This window comes from Gavialis gangeticus, unplaced genomic scaffold (assembly GCF_001723915.1).
Source record: "Gavialis gangeticus isolate Ggan-Ray unplaced genomic scaffold, GavGan_comp1, whole genome shotgun sequence".
Taxonomy (NCBI): Eukaryota; Metazoa; Chordata; order Crocodylia; family Gavialidae; genus Gavialis; species Gavialis gangeticus.
In genome coordinates this window covers 40,719,053-40,740,568 of record NW_017728993.1, presented here as the reverse complement: position 1 = coordinate 40,740,568, position 21,516 = coordinate 40,719,053, and the positions used below count along the sequence as shown (strand labels likewise).

At 41.4% G+C, this 21,516-nt stretch overlaps 2 protein-coding genes across 2 annotated transcripts in view; one reads left to right on the top strand and one right to left on the bottom strand.

Moving 5' to 3' along the window:
- Positions 1-5,005, top strand: part of GLMN (glomulin, FKBP associated protein) — a 40,539-nt gene extending 35,534 nt beyond the window's left edge. The window contains exons 18-19 of the mRNA XM_019501608.1: positions 4,154-4,236; positions 4,375-5,005. Coding sequence (XP_019357153.1) covers positions 4,154-4,236; positions 4,375-4,491 — 200 coding nt within the window. The 3' untranslated portion in view covers positions 4,492-5,005. The remainder of the gene's footprint in view (positions 1-4,153; positions 4,237-4,374) is intronic.
- Positions 5,006-5,920: 915 nt separating this feature from the next.
- On the bottom strand, positions 5,921-16,537 carry CUNH1orf146 (chromosome unknown C1orf146 homolog). Its single transcript, XM_019528338.1, has 5 exons — positions 16,469-16,537; positions 14,167-14,260; positions 12,487-12,652; positions 9,555-9,633; positions 5,921-6,060 (listed from the first exon to the last, which is right to left on the bottom strand). Exons 1-5 carry the CDS (start codon positions 16,535-16,537, stop codon positions 5,941-5,943), a joined length of 528 nt encoding a protein of 175 aa, XP_019383883.1. The 3' UTR covers positions 5,921-5,940.
- Between the last annotated feature and the right edge of the window lie 4,979 nt (positions 16,538-21,516).

The window sequence follows — 21,516 nt, the reverse complement described above, 5'->3', positions numbered from 1 at the left end:
AAATGAAATGACCCCCCCCGTATATAGGTATTAGTTGAACACAGTGTTTTATTTTTATATTTACAATTCTAAATATGGAAGTCTACCAGTGCCTCAATCACTGCAATAAAATACATTCTAAATACCTATATGTTTTGGCATTTGATTTTTTTTTTTTTTGATCGTGGAAAATCAGAGCTCTGCCTGCCCATGGTCCCCCTCACTCCCAACCACAGCTCCCCTCTCTCCACTCGGTTCGCCTCCATTCGCGACCTGCAGCCTCATTCTCGCTCATCTCCCCTTCACTGTCGACCCACAGCTGCATCCCTTCCAGTGCAGCTGGTGCCCTTCACTTCCAACTTGCAGCCCCCCTGTTTCCAGGGGGGCCCCTCACTTCTGGCCCACAGCCCTCTGCCCCCCCAGCCCTGCCAGATGGGGCCCTCAGCTGCCAGGACTATGGGACCCACCAGCTGCATCCTGCCTGCTCTGAGAGTGCCAGTTGCAGCCAGCCAGCAGCACCCAAGCCTTCAGCATGTGGGAAGCAGCTGTGGATGGAGTAGAGCACCGAGACCCTGCCCTCCTGTGGGTGGCACAGCCAGAGTGGAGCCTGTGGCGGGTTGGGGGAGGATACAGGTTGCCTGCTGTGGGGCTGCTTGCCCTGCTGGTCTCCCTTGGGTCCTTCATGGCCCAGTGGGCAGAGTAGTGCAGCAAGACTTGGTGCCATTGCTGCTATTGGGAGCAGTGCACCACAATGGCGAAGCATCACCTGCCCACCTGGCAGCAATGGGAGTGGCTGTGGTGGCCTGGGGTTGTGTCCCCTCTCTGCTGCTAGGTGGGCAGGAGGCACCTTGCCACATGGTGTCATGGCAAGCACAGGGCTTCCAGCTGCCAAGCATGCCTCGCTGCCTCCCTCATTGTGACTGCTGCTGCCACCTCAATTTGCGTCTTCGCCAACCATAGACTTACCTGCAAGCAGCTCAACTACTACCTGGCTGTATTGCTGGCCACATGCATGTGCACAAACATGTACATGGTGTCACCTGCATCCTGCTCCTCCCAGCCCCAAGTAGCCCTTGCAGGCTGGAACTCTGCCAGCCTGCAAGGGGAAACCATGGTTTCCTGCATTTTTCTCCTTAAAGGAGAAATTCTATGTTTTTCTGCAGTAAACAGAAAACCTGGATCCCTGGTTATTAGTAACTAACCACTTCAAAATAATATAAAGGTCAGAAGCTAAATGTGGGGTTTGTTTATATTAAATTTATTGAATCCAATATGGAGCATTTACTCATAAAAGTAGCCATTATTTGGATTTGCTTCTCTCCAAACACACATGTAATCCTTATTAAAAGTAATAGGAAATGTGTGCGATTCAAAGAGTAGATCTGTTTCAGCAGGAATTTGTCGTATGGAAAACATTCAAAACTTTCTCTGCATTGCAACTTTTGACATGGGCTGCCTTCACAACTAATATATGCATCTTGCCCTCTAGCACAGGGACAGGCAAAATCTAGCTCACAGGTTGGATCCAGTCAGGAGTAAATGCCATTTCCCAGCCTTCCTGCACATGGTTGGGGCCAGTCTCCATGGAGACCCCAGCTGCAGTTGTGCAGGAAAGCTCAAGGCTGGGGTTGCCATGGAGACCAGCCTCAGCCACACTGGCAGTGCCTGTGGCAGAGCTGGGTAGGGGGCTGCTCCAGAGCTGCTGGGAACTTGCGATGGGGGTAGCTTGCTCCAGAGCCAGGGTAGACCTGTGATCCGTAGCCTGCATGCTCCAGGCAGGAGGGCAGAAGCAGGGGATTGCAGCTCTGCCCCTGCTCTAGACCAGGCTGTCACTGCTGCAAGGAGCTTGAGTAGAGCCGCAATCCCCTGTTTTCATGCCTCTGCCTAGGGTGTGCAGGCTACAGATGGCGGCTCTGCCTTGGCTCCGGAGCAAGCTGATCCCATTGTAAGATCCAAGCAGCTCTCTGCCCTGGGCTGTGGCTGCATCTGTGGCTGTGGCTGGTCTCCATGGCAACCCCAGCCTTGAGCTTTCCTGCGCAGCTGTGGTGGGGGTCTCCATGGATACCAGCCTCAGCCATGAGAGTGGGGGCTGCTGCTGGGAAATGGAGTTTGGCTGCTGGCCAGATCTGCCATTTTACCCATCCCTGCTCTAGCAGAATCCAGAAGGTTAGGTTCCCATTCCCTGAGAATAGAATCCAAAAAAGCCACCATACTGATCATTTAAAGATTTGCCTAAGCCTAATGACAATTGGAAAGTAAAATTAAAGTTCACCAGTTTCTGTAGCCAGTGGAGGTGATGTGGTTAGTATCATGTCTGGCTGTCTTTAAGTCCTTATCCTGAATGACAAAGTACCCGACTGCAGCTGGATCAGGTAGGAATGGTCTTTGGCATGAGTCCAGAGCAGAACTTGGACTCCCACCTGTGGACCCATAACAAGAATGGACCCTTAACCACTCCGCCATCCAGTCCTAAGCATTTAATTAACCAATAAAAAATGCTATTTTATATGAAATTATATATGTCAAGAAGAGTTAGGGATTAATTCTCTGACTCCGATTCACAGCCGTGAAGTCTCCCTTGGAGCTAGGCAACTAAGATTACCCTTTCTTACAAAACAGTGTGGGTACAACTGCCATCTGTCCCTTATTCACTAGCTTTATGGTCATTGTACTCACCCAGTATGTGGGAGACCCAGCTCCCTGCTCTGCCTGTGGGAATCTGAATACACATCACTGCTTCCCAGGAAAATGACATAATTATTAGGCTACAGGATGTTTCAGGGTGGCTCTTGATTTTTCCTGTTGTAACTATTCCACTTTACATACCAACTAAAAATTCATTGGGTCAGGTGATAGTGGGAGCATCTACACATGTGCTGGACTGTGCAGTTGTTACTGTGCAGTCATTTAGTTACTGCACAGTCCTGGTGCCTCACTGGTAGTTTGACGCTACTGCACAGTAGGATCGGCATCATTGCTTGTTGCTACAGCAATGTAGCATCTTGTGTAAGCATGCTGTATGTGTGTGCACATGCGGGCATGTTCATATGTGACTACATCCTAGTACAGTGATTCTTAATTAGGGTGCTGCAACCTATACATGATTCACATCTGCATGATTCACAAGATAAACCTAAGATTTCAAATAAAACATTCTGACCTGTTAGGGTTTTTATGAGTTCACTGGAACAGAAATATTCCTCTATTGTTTTTCATAGTAAAAAATGAGTGAAAGCTAAAAGAGCTGGCTAAGAATCCAAAAAAAGTTGAAAACCACTGTCCTAGTAGTTAGTTCTGTAACATGCAGGTTAGGGGCTATATAGAGACTGTAAGACCTAATACAAAACTCAGTCCAAAGGGTTGCTTTAAGACTGCTGCATCATTTCATATGTAAATCAGACAGCCCTGGAGATCTACCCCTGTCTGATCACTGGTACCTTGAATCTTATCAGTGCTTCATGCTATATCCCTAGGTTTTCCTCATTGTCCCCAATATGCTTTCCTACATGAGGGCTCATGAGGAATTTCCCTGGAGGTAACCTGTGGCTATCTTAGTCTGATCCTAAAGTGGGGAACTCCCTCTCAGCTTAATCAGGGCTTTTAAGAGCCTCCTGTGACCCTTTACCTGGCATAAAGGGACAAGAGCTGGGGAGAAGATCTCGCCCAAATACCTAGGTGATGGTAAAACTAAACTGTTATCAACTTCCTATAAGTGTCCAAATAAGTTACAAGTACCAAATGTAAACGTAAAATATCATTTTCCCTCGGTTCCTAGGGCTGTTCTTGCAGCCTAAGCAATTCAAGCTAAGCTAAGAAAGCAGCTGAATAAAAAAGGAGCAAACAGCTTTCACTGCAGCAGTAAACTGCATATTCAGTCTTAGATTAATTTAAATTAGGCACTCTAAGATTCTTCTCTTGCCATCTTTCTTCATGTGGAATTGTCCTTTTAGTCAAACTTTCCTTTTTTAATAAAAGAAAATACAGCTTGCATTTTTTCATTTTATGTAAACTGCAGCTACATAAAGAGCCCTTTTTTTTTTTTAGTACTTTGTGTGCAGTTGCATCAGATACAGCCCAGTGGCGTAGTAATGCCTGGCTGTATGGAGAACTGGAGTTATAAGAACCAGTTGTTCAGTTTCTGTGGACTCACTGTTAACCATTTTTTCTTTTACAGAGTCTCACACTTCTAACACAGTTTGTTCTGTAACTGTTAGTGGGGAAAAGATGCCTAACATGTCTGCTGCAACACAACTTCAGGTAAGTTTGTTTCCCCCCCGGTATTCTAATGTATTAAGACTTTTTTTATCTGGAGAAAAGTATACATTTAGAGCTAACTGGGAAAAATAAATGAGATTGTGGTAATATAAATAACATTAATTTTTCTTGACATTTCAGGTTCTGCACTCAGCTCTTTTCACATTTGATTTAATAGAAAGTGTTCTTGCCCGAGTTGAAGAACTCATTGAAGTGAAAATTAAAGCTGTGACAGATGAAAATATTGGGGTCAAATGAAGAATTTCTCCCTCTAAATTCTAATGATCCTTTCACTTTTGCAATACATGAAGACATTGGTCATTGTGATTTTACTTGAAAAGAATGTTACCAGCTTTAAAGAAGACTGTTGAGAGTAATTTATATTGACTGCTATAGGAACTGCAGCTTACTGCCTTTTATGATTTTTTTTTTTTTTAGTTTTCTGTAATATGGAGCTAGACCATCTACTTTTTTTTTAAATCAAGTTATACTCTGGCATTAGTACAGTTTTGCTAACATTTAGAGACTGAACCTGCTTGGCAGATGATATTTGTATTTTGTTAACCTTTGAAAATGAGAAGATTCTTTGTTTGTTTCCCCAGGGGGAGGGGCGGGCTGTTTGTTCTTTTTGTGCATAGAAGTGTTGTTGTATTTGCATTACCTAGAACCTGTTAGATAATATTGATTGACTTGTGTGTGTATTACAAAGGTATTTGTAAAGTGTTTTCAGATCCACAGGTAAAAAGTACTATATAAATGCTATATATTATTATCCCTGTTACTGATATGGGCAACCAGCCTTCTAGAATACTGAAAACTTGGCTATAAATCAGGACTACCTACACTGGTTATCAAAATAGGAATGAAGACAAGTGGAAAACAATCTTAGAGCAAATAAGATAAATTTAGAACTTTTCAATCAGTGGTAATAGACATTTACATCACAGTACGTACAGTTTTAGTAAATAAAAACAAGAGTAGATTTCCCTGTATAATTAACTTGTAATGTATAAGATGGTCTTAATAATATACGCATGTTAGAACCTGTGAGATTTCGCCCAAAGATGTTTAAGGACTTGAAAGTAATAGATGAGTGCTATCAAACTAAACGTTTTTTATTTTTTAGTACAATCGCACTGAACAGAAAACCCCAAAATCAACCGCCAGAGTTTAAAATAAGAAAAATGTCCTTTTTCTTTAAGACAGTAAACTTGGTAAAAATACTCTGGTTTGCATTGAATAAAAAACTACAGGCACGGACACGAGCACGTTGGAGCAGACTCTATTAGTTGAGTCTGCTGGAACATGGTAATTACTGCGCTCCAACAGCCTGCCACATCTCATGCATCAGACTATACTTCAAAATGGCAGTGGGGATACTTGAACTAAAGCTTGTTGAACAAACTTTAGTTTAAGCGCCCCCACCACCACTTTAAAGCATAGGGACACTGATCTACGAGACACAGCAGAGTTTTAATTAGAGCAGCTCTTGGAGCTGCTCTAATTAAAGCACAGGCCCTTTCACCCCCAGGGCACATGTAAAAGTGCCCTACATATTTTCAACCCAGAAGCATTGTATGCTTTTTAACGTTTAAATTGACACTTATTTTTCTGCTCTGACGTTGTATTTTTAATAGAAAAGGGAGCATTTGTATCTTGTTCAGAAATATAACTACATAAATTCTGAATAGAAATAATGATGCTAAATTAGTTGCAGTCCAACTGGATTTGATGAAGCATTTTCCAAACTGAACTCTGTTCTATAATCTGAGCTTTTGCTGCCATCATTCTGCAGCGAATATTGTCTACATGTGGTTTAGAGGTGGTCTGAAAGGAAAAAGTAAATGCCTTAATTAGAATAAAACAGCAAGGGGAGAGTAAAGAAATACTTCAAAATGTAAAAGTACATATATTGAGACTGGGACTACATTTTCAGAATTTTTGGCAGTAGAGTAAGTAGGTAAGTCTGTCGAGGTGCTAGGTTTATTCTAACATAGGCATGAGACAGCTCTTGTTGCTGCCTGACTGTGCCTTCTAATTTGGATTAAGGAAGGGTGGCATAAGAGTGTTTATGTGGGTACTTCTCCATCTGGGAGTACTCTTAAAGTTGTCTTCGGGTAGCCAATTAAGTTGGCCTTCTAAATGCTTAGCACTGATCAAGCTAAGGGGCAAGAATCTGGCTTTAAGATTTAGAATCACATTTCAATAATCATACTATATTTACCTGAATGCAAGATGAGGTTCCCCCCAGTTAGCATGAGAACAATGCCCCTCATTTTATAATCGCATGCACGGAAATCTCATTAAATACATTATCTATCTGTAAATTTCTGCCAAAAGCAGCATGTGCTCAGCAATGGGAACTAACTATGAAGTGGACTGAATGTAGCCAACACTGAGCATGACCACAAAACACATGGCCCACACTGGGCAAACATGCTGATGGGAACCTACCAGGAGAATAGGTTAGTATAGCCCATCTTGAATATGACATACAATAGTGCCCATTAAGCAAAGTCCTCCTCACCACTAACTCTTTCAAGTCTTGGTGAGCCACAACATTTTGTACAGTTCACCCAGAATTTCTGTGTTGCCTCCTCTCTCAGCCTGGCACACATGATTAGTGTGGCCCCACGCTCCAAGAGGTGAAGCTGGACCAGGTTACCCTGCATCTCCTCTGCACATAAATTGTTGGACCATGTCAGCACTTGTGACAAGAACATTTGGTTCCAGTCATGAGTGGAAGCTAATTAGCACATGGATCATTTGTGGGGAGTATCTGGAGAATGCAGACACACTAAGTAGTGTTGAGCTATGGCCTCTAGTGAGGCCCAGCCCAATTAACTATATGGTAAATCATGAGCCTTTAGCTTTGAACTAATATACATCATTTATAACATGAAACTGGGATGTTAATGTAGATCAAATGTAGCGTTTAAGTTAAAATTTAAAAGATCAGCAGCAGGCCTGATTTTATTTAAGACTTCTTAATTAACTTTGAATTGTTGTTGAAAATGGGAACTGATTGTACCAGTGGTTCCCAACCTTCAGCCTGTGAGGCCAGATCCAATGCACAGGGTTAGGGTAGGATGCAGATCTGGCAAATGAGTTTGGGGTGTGCATGGTGTTGAGCTGATGCACGTGGTCAAATCTGGCACATGGTTAAATATGGCATGTGTGCTTAGGCCAACGCAGCTGATGGTGCCCGTGGATTGATGCTGTGGACTGGCCCTGTGCCACTTGCCTGGCCTGCAGGGCCAGAAGGTTGAGCATCACTGGATTGTACAATAGGAGATAGAGAAGTACTGTGGTCAGCATTTAAATAGCATACAGCAGTCACTGTTGTAAATAAGATACTACAGATAGTTTTATGGATTCTAAAATAGGAAATAACTGCAAACAATTCTAATTTGGAAAATACTGATTATTTTACATGGAGCCTTTTATAAAAAGGATAACATGCAAGCTAGTATCAGATCCTAACACTTAATCATGTACTTTTACTATTAATTTTTAGTGTATTATTGGAGTACTGTTCATATGATTGTTGTTGGCATTGATTCATTATTTCCATAGAGAAAAATGATTGGTAAGGATTTATATAACTCTTGTATGTGTGTTCATCCTTTCAGAGAAAATTCATGTTTACATAAACATGCAGGATATATGGCAGGCAGTTGCACAGATAAAAAGGATATAAACAGCACTATTGCACTTGTTAGGCTTTAGAATTAATATTAAAAGAATTAAAATTGAAATTCACAAGTTACAAAATTTTTCATTGGAAAAAAATGCAGACTTCAAAAGGCATTCAATATTTAGATCTCATTTGGATTGTATACTGTTTTTTTCCCTAGTAAATAAATAGAACCACTTCTGACTTAGGGTGTACAAGGGCAAAATTAGGTCCCAATGTTTTCATTCATCTTTATCCATGCTTAATAGATTCATAGATGCTAGGGTCAGAAGGGACCTCAACAGATCATTGAGTTCGACCCCCTGCCCTGGGTAGGAAAGAGTGCTGGGGTCAGATGACCCCAGCCAGATGCCTATCCAGCCTTCTCTTAAAGACCCCCAAGGTAGGGGAGAGCACCGCCTCCCTTGGAAGTCCATTCCAAGATTTGGCCGCCCTCACCGTGAAGAAGTTTTTCCTGATGTCTGGCTTAAATCTGTTCTCTGTCAGTTTGAGACCATTGCTCCTTGTTACCCCAAGAGGCGCCTTGGTGAACAGAGCATCTCTGGTTATTTGCTGCACCTTGCTAATGAATTTGAATTTGGAGGGCCACAGGATCACTTCTCAGCCTTCTCTTGCGGAGGCTGAAGAGGTCCGGTTCCCTTAGTCTGTTCTCATAGGGCTGGACCTGTAAACCCTTAACCAGATGAGTGGCCCTCCTCTGGACCTTCTCGAGGTTATCCACATCCTTGTTAAAGTATGGCACCCAAAATTGGACACAGTACTCAAACTGCAGTCTGACCAATGCCACACAGAGGGGAAGTATCACCTTGGTTCAATTTGTCATTCATCTGCTGATGCATGATAAAGTGTGGTTAGCTTTGCTGATGATTTTGCCACACTGACGACTCATGTTCATCTTGGAGACCACTATGACTCCAAGATCCCTTTCTGCTTCTGTGCTGCTGAGTGGGTCATTCCCCAGCCAGTAAGTGTGCTGGATATTTTTATGCCCTAGGTGCAGCACTATGCATTTGTCCTTGTTGTACTGCATCCTATTGTGTTCTGCCCACTTATCCAACCTGTCCAGGCCTGCCTGCTATCGTTCCCTACCCTCCAGAGTGTTCACTTCCCCCCACAATTTAGTATCATCTGCAGAGTTGGAGAAAGTACACTACATGCCCACATAAGACCTTTTAAAGCTACCACTAACAATGGTTTAAACCAGAGGTTGGCAACCTTTGTCTTGCCAAATCATTTAATCTGGCCTGCAAAGCTGATATATTATTGGCAGGATTCAGCGGGGGAAGTAGTAGCCCAGCTAGAAGCGCAGCAGCAGTGATTTGGTGGGCTGGGAGGAGTAGCAAGCCACAAGCAGCAGCCTACCTTCAGATCCATTGATTTGGCCTGCCATTCCTGAACTGGGTTGCCAATGCCTGATTTAAATCTTTAATATTTACACAACTGAAACATCCAGCTTCAACTAATATTCCTGGTATGATAGATGTTGTATGAACTTTGATCACTGTGATGGTAAGGCACAAACACAGTTACAGACAAAAATTAGCTTTGTAGGTTCCTGCTTTTTTGGTTAATATGTTTTTAAAACACTTTTTATGAAATAATGTTTGTATGTCAGTAGACTTACCTTGGCTATAGTTAGCATGAGCCGAACAGTTTCAGAAGCATTATGGACTGGAATTATCCGTAAATTACTGCCCAGGAATCTACACATGAGAAAAAAAATAGGATTATTTTTAAGATGTCTATTTACTGTACATTACAGCATAGGGCTAAAAAATGTCACATTGTAATGTGGTGGTGAATAGGTGGTAGAAGAATGCAGAGAATTGTTTTAAAGACAAATGAAAGGTTGATACTAGTTATACACCCTTTTCCCTGTATATATTCACTCTTATTATAGTATTCTGGGTTTGTGTCAGAGAGAAACTCCATTCCATCTCTGAAGAGCTTAGCAAGAGCTCCAAGTACCCTTTCCTTCTCTTAGGGCAAATCTTCCTCAACAAGCACAAACCCAGAGAGGACTGAACTTCTTAAGAATTCTTCTGCTCTGCCAGTTGCAGAAGAATCGCAGTTTACTGGTAATGTTCAAAAAGCCAGCGGACAGTTAGATTTGTGGAGGCTGACAACAGAGCACAGTAAGGTGTCAGACAACACTAAGCAAAAAGAATAGTTCAGAATCTGAACTGTAGTATTACTGCAGACAACCATCCAGACCTAACATTACATGTAGGTTCCACACAGTTAAAATAACAGAATAATCCCAACAGCCTGTCAAGATTATAGAGTGAAATTCTTAAAATACAATGCCTAATGTCTGAAACTATATTGCTCCCATAGCTATTGTATTGAAAGTCCAGTTTGGTTGTCTTATATGTTGAAAATGATCTAGCAGTTATATTAGTAGGCCTGTGTGAAACAGCTATATTTCGTTTCAGTTTCAGATTCAGCCATTTTGGAGGACAATGATTCCTTTTGGTGTTGCGGATTACTGTTATGTTTCGATTTGGCTGAATCTGTTTCAGAGTTTTGATATTGGTTTGAAGATTCAGATTGGCTGGGGAAAGGCAGGCACATCCAAGTAGCTGCAGGTTCTCCTGTGGCTCCTCCGGCTGTGCCTGCCTCTGCCCCGGCAGGCAACAACAACAAAAAAAAGCCCCACACTCACCGGCTGCAGCAGCGGTGGTCAGGGCCTCTGAGGGCTCGTGGTAGAGCCCCTCCACACAGTGGGGGGCAGTGGGGATCACATGCCCACTTGGCATCTGGGTGGCAGTTGTCATATCGTGTGGGTGCAGCAGGGCTTGGTAGGGTGTCGTGCAGTGTCTGGGAGCTGGGGCAGGTCCAGCAGTCCCTCTCCTCTGGGTCAGGGCAGGCTGGCATAGCCCAGCACAGGAAACTAAGGGTGAGGCCAGGGCCATGCAGTGAAGAGGCTGGAGGGGGGCACCTGTGCAAGCACATGCTGCAGCAGGGGGGGAGGCGGAGGGGTGGGGCACATGGTGCCCTCATGGTACATCCATGTAGCCCACAGCCCAGGATCCTATGACTCACGCTGCTGTGCTAATGACCCAGACTGGCCTGTGGGGTGCACAGCCCCCTGCTTGGACAGCTTTGCTGTAAGGCAGGGGTGGGCAAAATGCGGCCCAGGGGCCGGATGTGGCCTGCAGGCCCCCCTCAGAATTAAGAAAATTAATACTTATTTGCCCTTGGCTGCTTGTCATGCAGCCCTCAATGGCTTGCCAAAACTCAGTAAGCAGCCCTCTGCTCTAAATAATTGCCCACCCCTGCTGTAAGGGAAGAATAGCAGGAGCCCCAGCCACAGTAAGATACAGTATATTGAACTAGGTGGACTTGTAGTATGATCCAGTATAAGACATTCTTTCTATTACTGTGGCAAAGCAATAAGTGCTGAAGCCTAAGAGTAGGTGCCTGTGTAACCAAATTGGATCCATCCCTAAGTGACTATTTCTATCGAATACAGTAAACAATGGTTTATAACAGCAACATTGTATATGTTTGATATCATAAATATCCCTCGTTTAACAATTACTTGAATTGGCAAATGTGACATTTTCACAAAGCTGAATGTTAGTGAGTTACACCCACCTAAAACCATTTGTAAATTGCTAATTCTCAATCTATTTTTGGATCATTGCCATCAGCTGAATACTACATACTTGCTATGTACTTGATAAACTTTTAAGACTTCCCATGCAAATTTATGGAATACTCGCAAATACTTAATAAAAGCCATACATTTCACTCTATACATTTTGCCACTCAGCAGTAATTGACAGTGTGCTGTGACTTAGAGGTGCTAGTTTCTGGAAGATAAAGATCAAAGACACCATTAAAGTAGTCATTCATTTGACGTAAAGAGGAAAACAAACTGAAGTTGGTCTACTGTATCCATCAGAAATTGGCTGTAACTGGGAGAACTGTGTAGCATGGTATTTGATATTATTCCTAGCAGCTATAAACTCAAATTTAACTGACTCTTCAGGCTTCACTGGAAATTGTGTCAAAGACGTTTTAAAATTATTTTTTCTCTTTTAGTATAAAAGAAAGCTGATAGTTCAATTATTGGAGTATATATGTTTGCTTTACATAACTGGATTGGAAGAGCTGGTGAAAAATATTTGTTAAGCTTTCTCTATTCAGAAAAAAAATATTCTGGTACAAAGTCAGTTTTATAATTAATATTAAAAAAAAGATGCTGGCAGAAATATTTTAGTATAAAAGCAGAGTTTTCCATCTATATGATATGCCTAGGGAAAAGAAATATTACCTAGCACTGAAATGAATGAAGAGGATGTTGTTTGTTGTTTTCAGGAGTGTTCCATGTTGTCAAGTTGACTATCGTATGTCAAATACATTGAGATACCGTTCTTTTGCACATTCTTTGTTAATAAGACAAGTCAATGTTGCAGATTTTATCCTTTGGCTAATTTTCCACTGGATGAGTAAAATCAAAGTCCCTTGCAAATAGGATCCCTGGGCCAATATAATTATACTTTATTTTATTTTAGCAATAAAAAATAGTGGTCTAGTTGAATTCATACCTCTTCTGAATTCTAAACATTATATCCCATTCTTTTGGTCCATGAAGGGCAGCTAACAAAAGCAAAAAACTATTCCTATGAATGTTTATGAACTTCTCAATTCTGTCTAAAAACAGATCTTCCGTCATCAACAACTCTTGAGTGTCTGCCAATAAAAATGCAATACCTAGAGAAGAAATGAATTACAGCTTAAATTACTGGCTGCTTATTTCATGGTTTTAATAAATAAAGTTGAACTTTCTAGCTAAATAATCAGTAAACAGAGCTCAACTCCAGCATATATCTGATGGCACAAGAATACAAGATGTACAAGACTATAAGTCAGTTCTCATGCAGTAATGCAATTCCCATTGTGTTAATGTGCAAGCCATTTCAGAAGGAAATGATATCGCAAATTGACAGGCTTGCAATGGCATATTCACTGGTTTAAACTAGATTTGATCACTGAATATCTACCACTTGACCAAACCATAATTTAATGTTCTTTTCCAATTTAATACATGACTATGAAAGCTGGCAATTCACTTAAAGGGACACAGAGATGACCAAATGTCTTTGGAAGTAAATGCCTCAGAAAAACACTAGGCATTACGGAATTAATTTCTAGAAAAATGACGGGATCAATCAGGGAGCTGAGTAATTCTATTGCTAAGACCACCTAGAAAGGAAGAAAGAATTATATCTGAAACACATGAAGAATGAAGCCAGAGCTTCTGCTGTGGTAATTATGCTATTGTGCAACAAGAGGAAGACACAAAAACAGGCTCAGTGAAAAAATCTTTCTGTCAAATAAATACTCAGGGAAAATGTATGGGACTTTAATACAGGACTTGAGGCATTGGCCCAAGTAATCAGGGAAGGCTGAAGCTTCCATATGCCCAATGTGACATCTCATAGCAAAGGAATGATGCAGACTAAGGATAAGCAGTATTATATATTCTCAATGCCACTTTAAATTGTTTATAGAGCAGTTGTGTTTTGAATAACAACTCTAGAAATAGCCACACAGGGTTTCCATGTTTCTGTCTTGATCTATCAAATCTACTTGTTTAATCAAAATTTTAAAAGTTTCTTTCTAACTGCCAGCTCAACAACTCAGTTTAGAAGATGAAAGTCAAGCCGGTTTTCTTTTTCGTATGCACTGTCACTAGGAGTAAAGGTTTTCAGACTGAATTACACTTCAGTGACAGCTATGCAGTCCTATTTTGCCTCAATTAGGTTGCTCAGGTGTGACCATAATTTACTAAATAGTTCAGCAGATATACAGAAAGAACAATACAATTCAGTCACAGTAAAATATATGAGACGAGTGAAAATGAATGGTAGCAAAAAGTTATTTTAATCTCTGAATTCATTAAGTCTGTCCAGGCACTCACACTGCAGTTCTGTTTTGCAAGATAATATTTTTATATACTCCTTTTTTAGTGTACTTTCAGGCTCGTGTCTGTTTTGTGCAGGCCCTCCACTTCTCTCTCAGGGTTCCTCTTGACAGAGAAGAGCCTTTGCAACCTTAGCACATTCACTTCATCCACTCCAGACTGGATGGAGTTTCTACAATGTGGCTTTTATAGAAATTTCTTAGGTCTGAAAGATGGTTCTATCAGAGGGTCTGCTCCTACATCCCATTAGAATTTGAAAAGTTCCTTAAGAAATAAGTGCTGCAACTCCAAATTACTGTACCAGAAAGAGAGAAAATGAGGGATCCATTTTCCACTGAATCTGAGTATCGCACTCTATGATGCTGACTCTGAAGAGATGCTGCAATCTCATGATTCTAAATAATTAAAAACAATAAGAACATGCAACAATATCAACCAGAAAAAATTACGATTAAAACAGATCTGAATTATATCAGGCTTTTGGGATCTTTGTTTAGAAAATCTTTTTACTATGGTAGCAATGAAAACTTGGAACATGTTACTTTTGCATAGTTGAAAATCATATCTGATATTTTCATAATTGAGTAGCTACAGTAATGGAATAGGCATGAAATACCTGGATTACAAACTTTTTTTATCATTTCCTCCATTATTACTAATCTGCAATACGTTCGTTTTGCCATAGAAAACACTCACAGAATACATAAGGAAGCTTTTCAAACAAAGTTGCTCACAGTAAAATTTTCGTTCTTAAAGAATGATAGGATTTGTAGACAGCCAAAATGTATACCAGTATACTTGTTTGACTGAAGTTATCTAGGCTGAATTGTAATTCATTATCATGGATGTCAACATGTCACTTGGACAGCTGAGAGAGACTGGTTTGGATAAGCTTTCCATGCTTCATTGTAGAATGCATTCTGCACAGGGAAACATGAACATTGCCCCTTGCAACACAGAGATGTAACTAGCAAGTTTTACATCCTGGGCAAAAGCCTGCGGGAGGCAGGTGGTGCTGAACATCGGAGAAAAAGGGGCATGGGGGAAGTGTCACTGTTAAATAGTGGGGACTCAAAATCCCTGGCAACTGCACAAGCACCTGGGAACTCCCATTCTGATGCCCACTCTGCACCCATAGAGGGTTCCCTGCTTGCCCACCCCAAGTTACACTTCTGATATAACATGACTGTTGGAAGTTTAAAATTAATGGACTTCTGTACATTTTGCAACCTGAAGTAAGGGCAATGCTACAAGGTGGCATGATCTATTTGAAGAGTTAAACTGTCAAAAAACTTGGAACCTCTTCCTAACTTTGCTACTTTAAAGTCAGGAAAGTCTCTGTTGCTGTGTTTCCCCTCTGGTTAAGTACAGATAATGATCTTTATTTGCCTTTACAAAATGCTTTGATGAAAGGCAATATGAGTGCAAAGTATTATAATAAAAATAAATAAATTCACCAACAACAGGCTGCCAAACTGACAGCAAAAATAAAAAGAATCAAAAGAAAATCATAGAGAACATTTTCGGCATCACTTGTCATTACGACTTCATTTTATGCTGGACCGGCAAAAGTTAAGAAGATGAAATCATACAGGTATAATATAAGAAATACAGACTGCGTGTCAATGAAAGATAGGCCACTGGGTTGTCAGGTAGCCAAATGCCAGCAAGAGGCAACTGGACATTTTCATGGAAGTAATATTCTCATTTGTGACACATCCACAAGATCAGCTTCCAAGATACTACTTCAGTCTTGGGAAAAAACTGTCTGCTGTCCTGGCTCTTTGGTGATAGTGCAGATGTCCTATATAAGTACCATCACAGGTAAGAAATAAGGGTGGTTAAAGGAGGAAAAAGCAAAGCCTATAACAAATAAAATGATGTGATCCAAATCACTGTCTTCAGGACAGGAGAAGCTCCTTAGAGCTGCACTCCAGCTATTCCCAGCTGAGGGTTCCTAGAGAACCTTTACCAGCCCATGGGTTTTAGAACAGTTGTCTCTATGTTGCAGGGCTGACACCAAATTAGCCTAAGCATCAGGGAACTAAAAACAACCTCTTGGCAGACCCTCTCATTTTGCTGGGTAGAGAGAAGATATGGGCCTGTGACAAACAGAGGTAAATGTATACTTTGATCTCCTTGAGAGCCACAAAAAAATTGCAGTAAATTTTTAATCTCTCCTAGGAGCAATGCTGTATAAAAGAAGAGGAAGTCTTCAGGGAGGAGTCCAAAAAGGAAAGGACATCTTTGCTGAAATAATTGACAGTGATGATCAGTTAAAAATATCCACAAAGCAAAATCCATGGAGCAAAAGTAAGCATTCCTGAAGTACTGCATCTCACAACATCAAGTGGCAGGATACTGAGCAGGTACCAGGTATGAGGGGAATCAATACAGTAAGGAAAGTATGCAAAGAAACAAAATAGGTTTGCAGTGATTAAAGCAGGTTTACCAGATTGACACACTGTATTTTCCTGTATGCAGAATATACTTTTGCATTGCATAAAATCTTTCATGTTAAAAAATATGTGCAACATTTGACACTTAATTCAGTGTTTGTTAGTGAGTCAGATGCTGCAGTTGACTAATAACTGGCACGGTACCTGGAGAGCTGTGCTCATAATAACTGTTGTGATCCATCTTGCTTTTTCCTGCCCACCACTTTCTGCCATTTTCACAGGGGTTGAATGTTCTGCTACAGAGCCACAGCTGCTGAGTCCTTCTGAAAGACTTAAAAAAAACTAGCAAGGAAGTCAAAATATCAGGCACAAACTGTATGTGATCAGGGCACACAAAGTGTTACAGGATCCAACTGAAATCAGGGCCTAGACCCAAATCCTCAAAAAACTTGGATTAGGGTGACCATATTTCCCTAAGTCTCAAAATCAGACTCACTGCTTCCCTCCCCTACTCTGCCACACTTAGCTGTCTGCCAGCGATGGTCTCGGCTGAGCACCAAAAAGCAGGGGTGGGCTGATGAGCAGACTGCTGGAGAGTTGAGGGAGCAGGAGGGGAGTACAGGGTGCTAAGATATCCTGGAGAACCAGCAATCCCCATCACATCCCCTGTCTAGACAGCACCACCAAAAAATGAACAGGACAAAAGCAGTCATTTGACCAAACTGACAAGACACTTGGGACAGGTGCTTACAATGGTACTGTCCCTGTGAAAACCCAAACTGGATTCTTAAATCCAATTGATTTCAATAGAATTAAACACTTCAGACCTGCCACCTCTGAGGATCTGGGGCTAAGTGAACTTCCTTAACCTGGGGTGTCAGGGAACAAGAGGCCATCAGGAAACATGTTCAAGAGAAAGACTGAAAATTTGGAGGTAAATTTACAAAAGTGCCTACATGACTTGGGAGCCATTTTGAAAGGTCACTTTTGCCATTATGTGTCTTTTTCATGATGGTGCTTTTGAAGGTATTACCTCAGCTCTGATACAGCACACTGAGCTCGAGCCTGACTCACAACCCTTAGACGTATCGCTTTCAGAGATCATTCTAGATACAAGAATATGTCAAGGGAGGCACTAAGCAGCTGAGGGGTGGGGGTGGGGAGAATTTAAGGTCCTAGACAGCCTCCTCAGGCTCTGCTGACTGGTTCCCTGTGGCACCTTGGCCAAATCACTCAGTTACCCACTTGCAAAAAAAAAAAAAAGGGGTTGAAAAATGCTGCCTTCCTCACAGAAGACTGGATTTGTTACAACTTGTTGTGCTATGAGGTCCTAAATGAGTCCTGGTGTTAAGTTCCCTTTGAGGAAGTTTTCCTTTCTGCTTTCCTCTGTTCTGGAGGCCATGCACAGGCCTGCTAAGGACACAGGCCAGGTGCTGACTTGTAGGCACCAGCGCATGCGGCTTCCTGCTCTTCTCCTCTCAGAAGTCACTTCAGAGGTGGGACTTGGGGGTGTCGGCAGCTCTGTCCTGCAACTTGGGCAGCACTACCCCGTGTCGCAGTCTCACCCTCTGAGCAATAGCTGCCCACAGATATGCCAAGGAGAAGCGGAGGAAGGGGACCACTGAGAAACTGGGGACTTCTAGCTTATTCAGTCACTTACTGAACTCTTTCTGCCCCTTTGAAAGCCTTAGAAGTACCAAAATCCTTGTGGTGACCAGTGGCTTTAGGGGAAATTGTTTACACACTGACCAGGCAGTGCTTGGGCCTATGCTTATGAGGGCTCCTGCCTCTTTTGTGTAAGAGCAAATGCCACTTGGGCCAGGTCTTAGGCAGACTTGAAGCTTTTGGTGTAAGCAACCTGCCTCATTCAAACCCAGCTTCTCTCAGCAGTATAGGAAGCTAAAAAAAATAAATATTGCAGGTCTTTTACAGCCAAGAAATAATTTATGTTGCCGTTATGTGAATTGGGAAGATGGTGGAGCTCAAGACCACAGCTGCCTTCTCCGCACCTGTTCCTGGCTGTAGCCACACGTCTTCTCTTTTACATTGCTTTGAGACTTGTGGGGATAGGGGCTCTCACTGAGATGCCGCTGAAAATCCTGTGGCTTTGGACATTTTCCTAAGAAGTCCTTGCCTCTCACATATAAAAAATTAGACATCTACCTATACAGTTACTGCTGTCATAGAGTGTACCAAACGTTATCCATGGCCATTTATGTAGGCAAGATTTATATAGACAATAAAAAGATTTTAAAGCAAGAGGCAGAACCTTTTCTGAAGTGGTGGTGGCACAGTACATTTTTTGGTATGAATTACATGATGAGAATCAGTGATTTGTAAAAGCAAGTAAGCTTTAGCATGAAGGGCCATCATGACACCTTACTTGATAAAAGCAAATTTTTCTCCCCCCTCCTCACTTTTTTTTTTTGCAGGAGGAAGTAGAATCACCTTGGATTGTCTGTTTCTATCAAATCAGATGCACCAGAACATACTTGTTAGTGCTGAAGGTGGCTAGAATTTGTAGTCTGTCTTTACAAGCAAGTCCAGTTCATATTTTTGTATTACATAATTTTCAAGTCTTTAAAATATTTTATATCCCATGCAGATTAATATATATAAATCAAAATAATGGAGAACAAATGCTTTTCTCCTTCTGTGTACTGCAGCTACATTCCAATGCTTTCTCTACAGGGTGGGTAGGATGCCACCAAGAAAATGCTAAATAATGCACCCACTCATATAATAGAACCTGTGGGCCTGTCCAGATGAGTGCAGACATGTGGTATGTGGCGCCACAGACCCATCTGTGGCACCACACACCACACATACGAGCATTCCCTGAGCTGCTACTTTGCAGCATGGGGGAGGGGGGTTGACCCCAGGAGATCTCGGGGTCAAAAAAACCCATGCCAAAAAGAAGTGGGGAGATGTTTGTGGTGGCAGTGTCCAGTGCCAAAAACCAGAGTCTGGCTGGCTGGAGTCATGCTCAGGCTGCGAGCCAGGCTTCCTGCTGCAGAAGCATCATGCCTGCAGCTCCCAGATACCCTCAGACCCCAGATAAGGCTGCTGAGGCCAGCACAGTTGCTGGCCCCAGCCTCACCTATCCTACCCTGGGTAACCAGAGCATGCATGTCACAGACTTTCCCAGGGGACAAGCTGCTTCAGCTTGTCTCTTGTGGAAACACATGTTCTCGCTCGTCTGGATGCGCCCTCTGTGTCTTTTCTCATTCCTTGATGTAGTAATCACCGTTGGGAATAGCACCAGGGGTAGTCTTAGGTGTATTGTAGAATAATGAAGGCAATTTTATGACAGGTTGAAAATCCAGTGGATTATTTATGTGCTAAAATAGTGCTGTTTTGGATTTTAGAGTATATGCAGACTAGTTCTTAAATTAAACTAAAAGCAGATCAGTGGCACCATATTGGGAGTGCACAGTAGTGATTGTTTTGGTGTAGATAATCTGCCAGATTTGTAACTCTGGGCTGATTCTGAACTCAGATTTTGGAACTTGTCTAACACAAATATGCATTAAATGAGAGAGATCAGCTCCTGTGGTGAATCCCAACAAATCACAGGGTAGACTTATTAACAGGTAACTGAAGGAACTGATATCTTACTTCATTTCTGGAATACTACTACAAATGTTTGTTTAATTTATCTTTGTGTATCACAAAGAAATCATAGGCTTCATCTCTGAAAACCAGGTGCCACCAATAAAATACCCAACAGCGTGTGTCCAACATTGAAGAGTTTTTGCCTTGGACCTTAGCATGTATACCACTATGGCAAAGGGCTGGTTGCATTTACGTTATATATAAAAAATGGTAAAGCTGGAATATACTATAGGCTAAGAATGCCTACTTGAGAAGTGATGACATGCAATGGGTAGAGCACTAGCATGGCTATCAGAAGACCAACATTCTGTTCTCAGCTTTGCCATTACTTTGCTTTCTGCACTTTGGCAAGGCATTTAAATTCTATAGTCAATATCCATAGCTGTATAAAAGAGGATGATGAAATTTAACTACTCCTGTAGAGTGCTTTGAGATCCACATATGAAAATACCCAGCAGAAGTTGGTTTGCTTCAGGAACTCAGCACTAATTATTATATTTCAATTTGCATTAATGGCATGTGTTAGAATCTCTCTCAGGTGCCAAAATGTTATAATGAAAAATTAATTGTATATATTACTGCCTGCTATGTTATTGGATTATACTTCAAATCTGAAGCATGAAAATCAATGAAAATACATTAGGTAAGCAGTATTAGACTTCCAGAGTCAATGAAAAAATGGCATGCAGTACAAGAATAGGTTGAAATCTCTTGGGAGAGGCTAGGCTATGCCATTTCATTAGAGAATACAAGCACTACTAGGATGCTGTTTTTTCAGATTCTAAGCTCTGTAATGGCTGTAATGTAAAGGCAAATATCTTTAAAAATTGTAGCAAATACACCATTTTTAAAAAGGAAATGGTTAAAGAAGAGAACTCATAGTTCACTCTAGTGTTCAGTGTTTTGTCTCTACTTTTGAATTCTCAGGGTCCCTGGTCTTATTGTTGAAATATGTTGCACCAAAAAAAAACACAGAACAGTACACAAGGTATACAGATTTGCCCAGGTAAAACATCAAAGTTAGACCAGGGATCTCAATATCTCCCTCCTGTTGTTTTCATTGTGACCTTGGTTAGCAACCTCTTTGTCTTATATATGCATCGTGAACACTAACTAGTTCACAGTCTTGTCTCAAAGCATTAAGTAATGTTGTTAAATGACTACACTGCTGACACTTGCATGTTTCTATTTCTTCTTAAAACTTTATGCATTGATACGCTGCAGCTGTACTTGAGCCAGATGCAACTGTTTTTGTTGCATATGGTACCCAAGAATACCCCTCATTTAATTCCTCGCCAATTCATTCATTTTTACAGTATTAAACCTCCCCCATATATGTATAAGAATCTAAACTCATGGGTTCTGTTCTATAATAATAATAAATGCCAATAAGCCATCTTTAAAAAAAAAAAAAGAAATATAAGTTGAAAGCACTTTGAATTAACTTGCTGGAGAAAAGTATTTTAAATCACCGGAAACATATTATTGCTAACCCTAAGATAATTCTGTTCTTTCCTCTTCCTCTACTGAGAAGATATTTTTTTAAAATTCAAAACTAGTTTAGATTGTGCAATTACATTTTAGTAAAAAGAATGACTGAGCTCTAGGTCCAATCTAGGTTTCTCTGAAATGCTCTT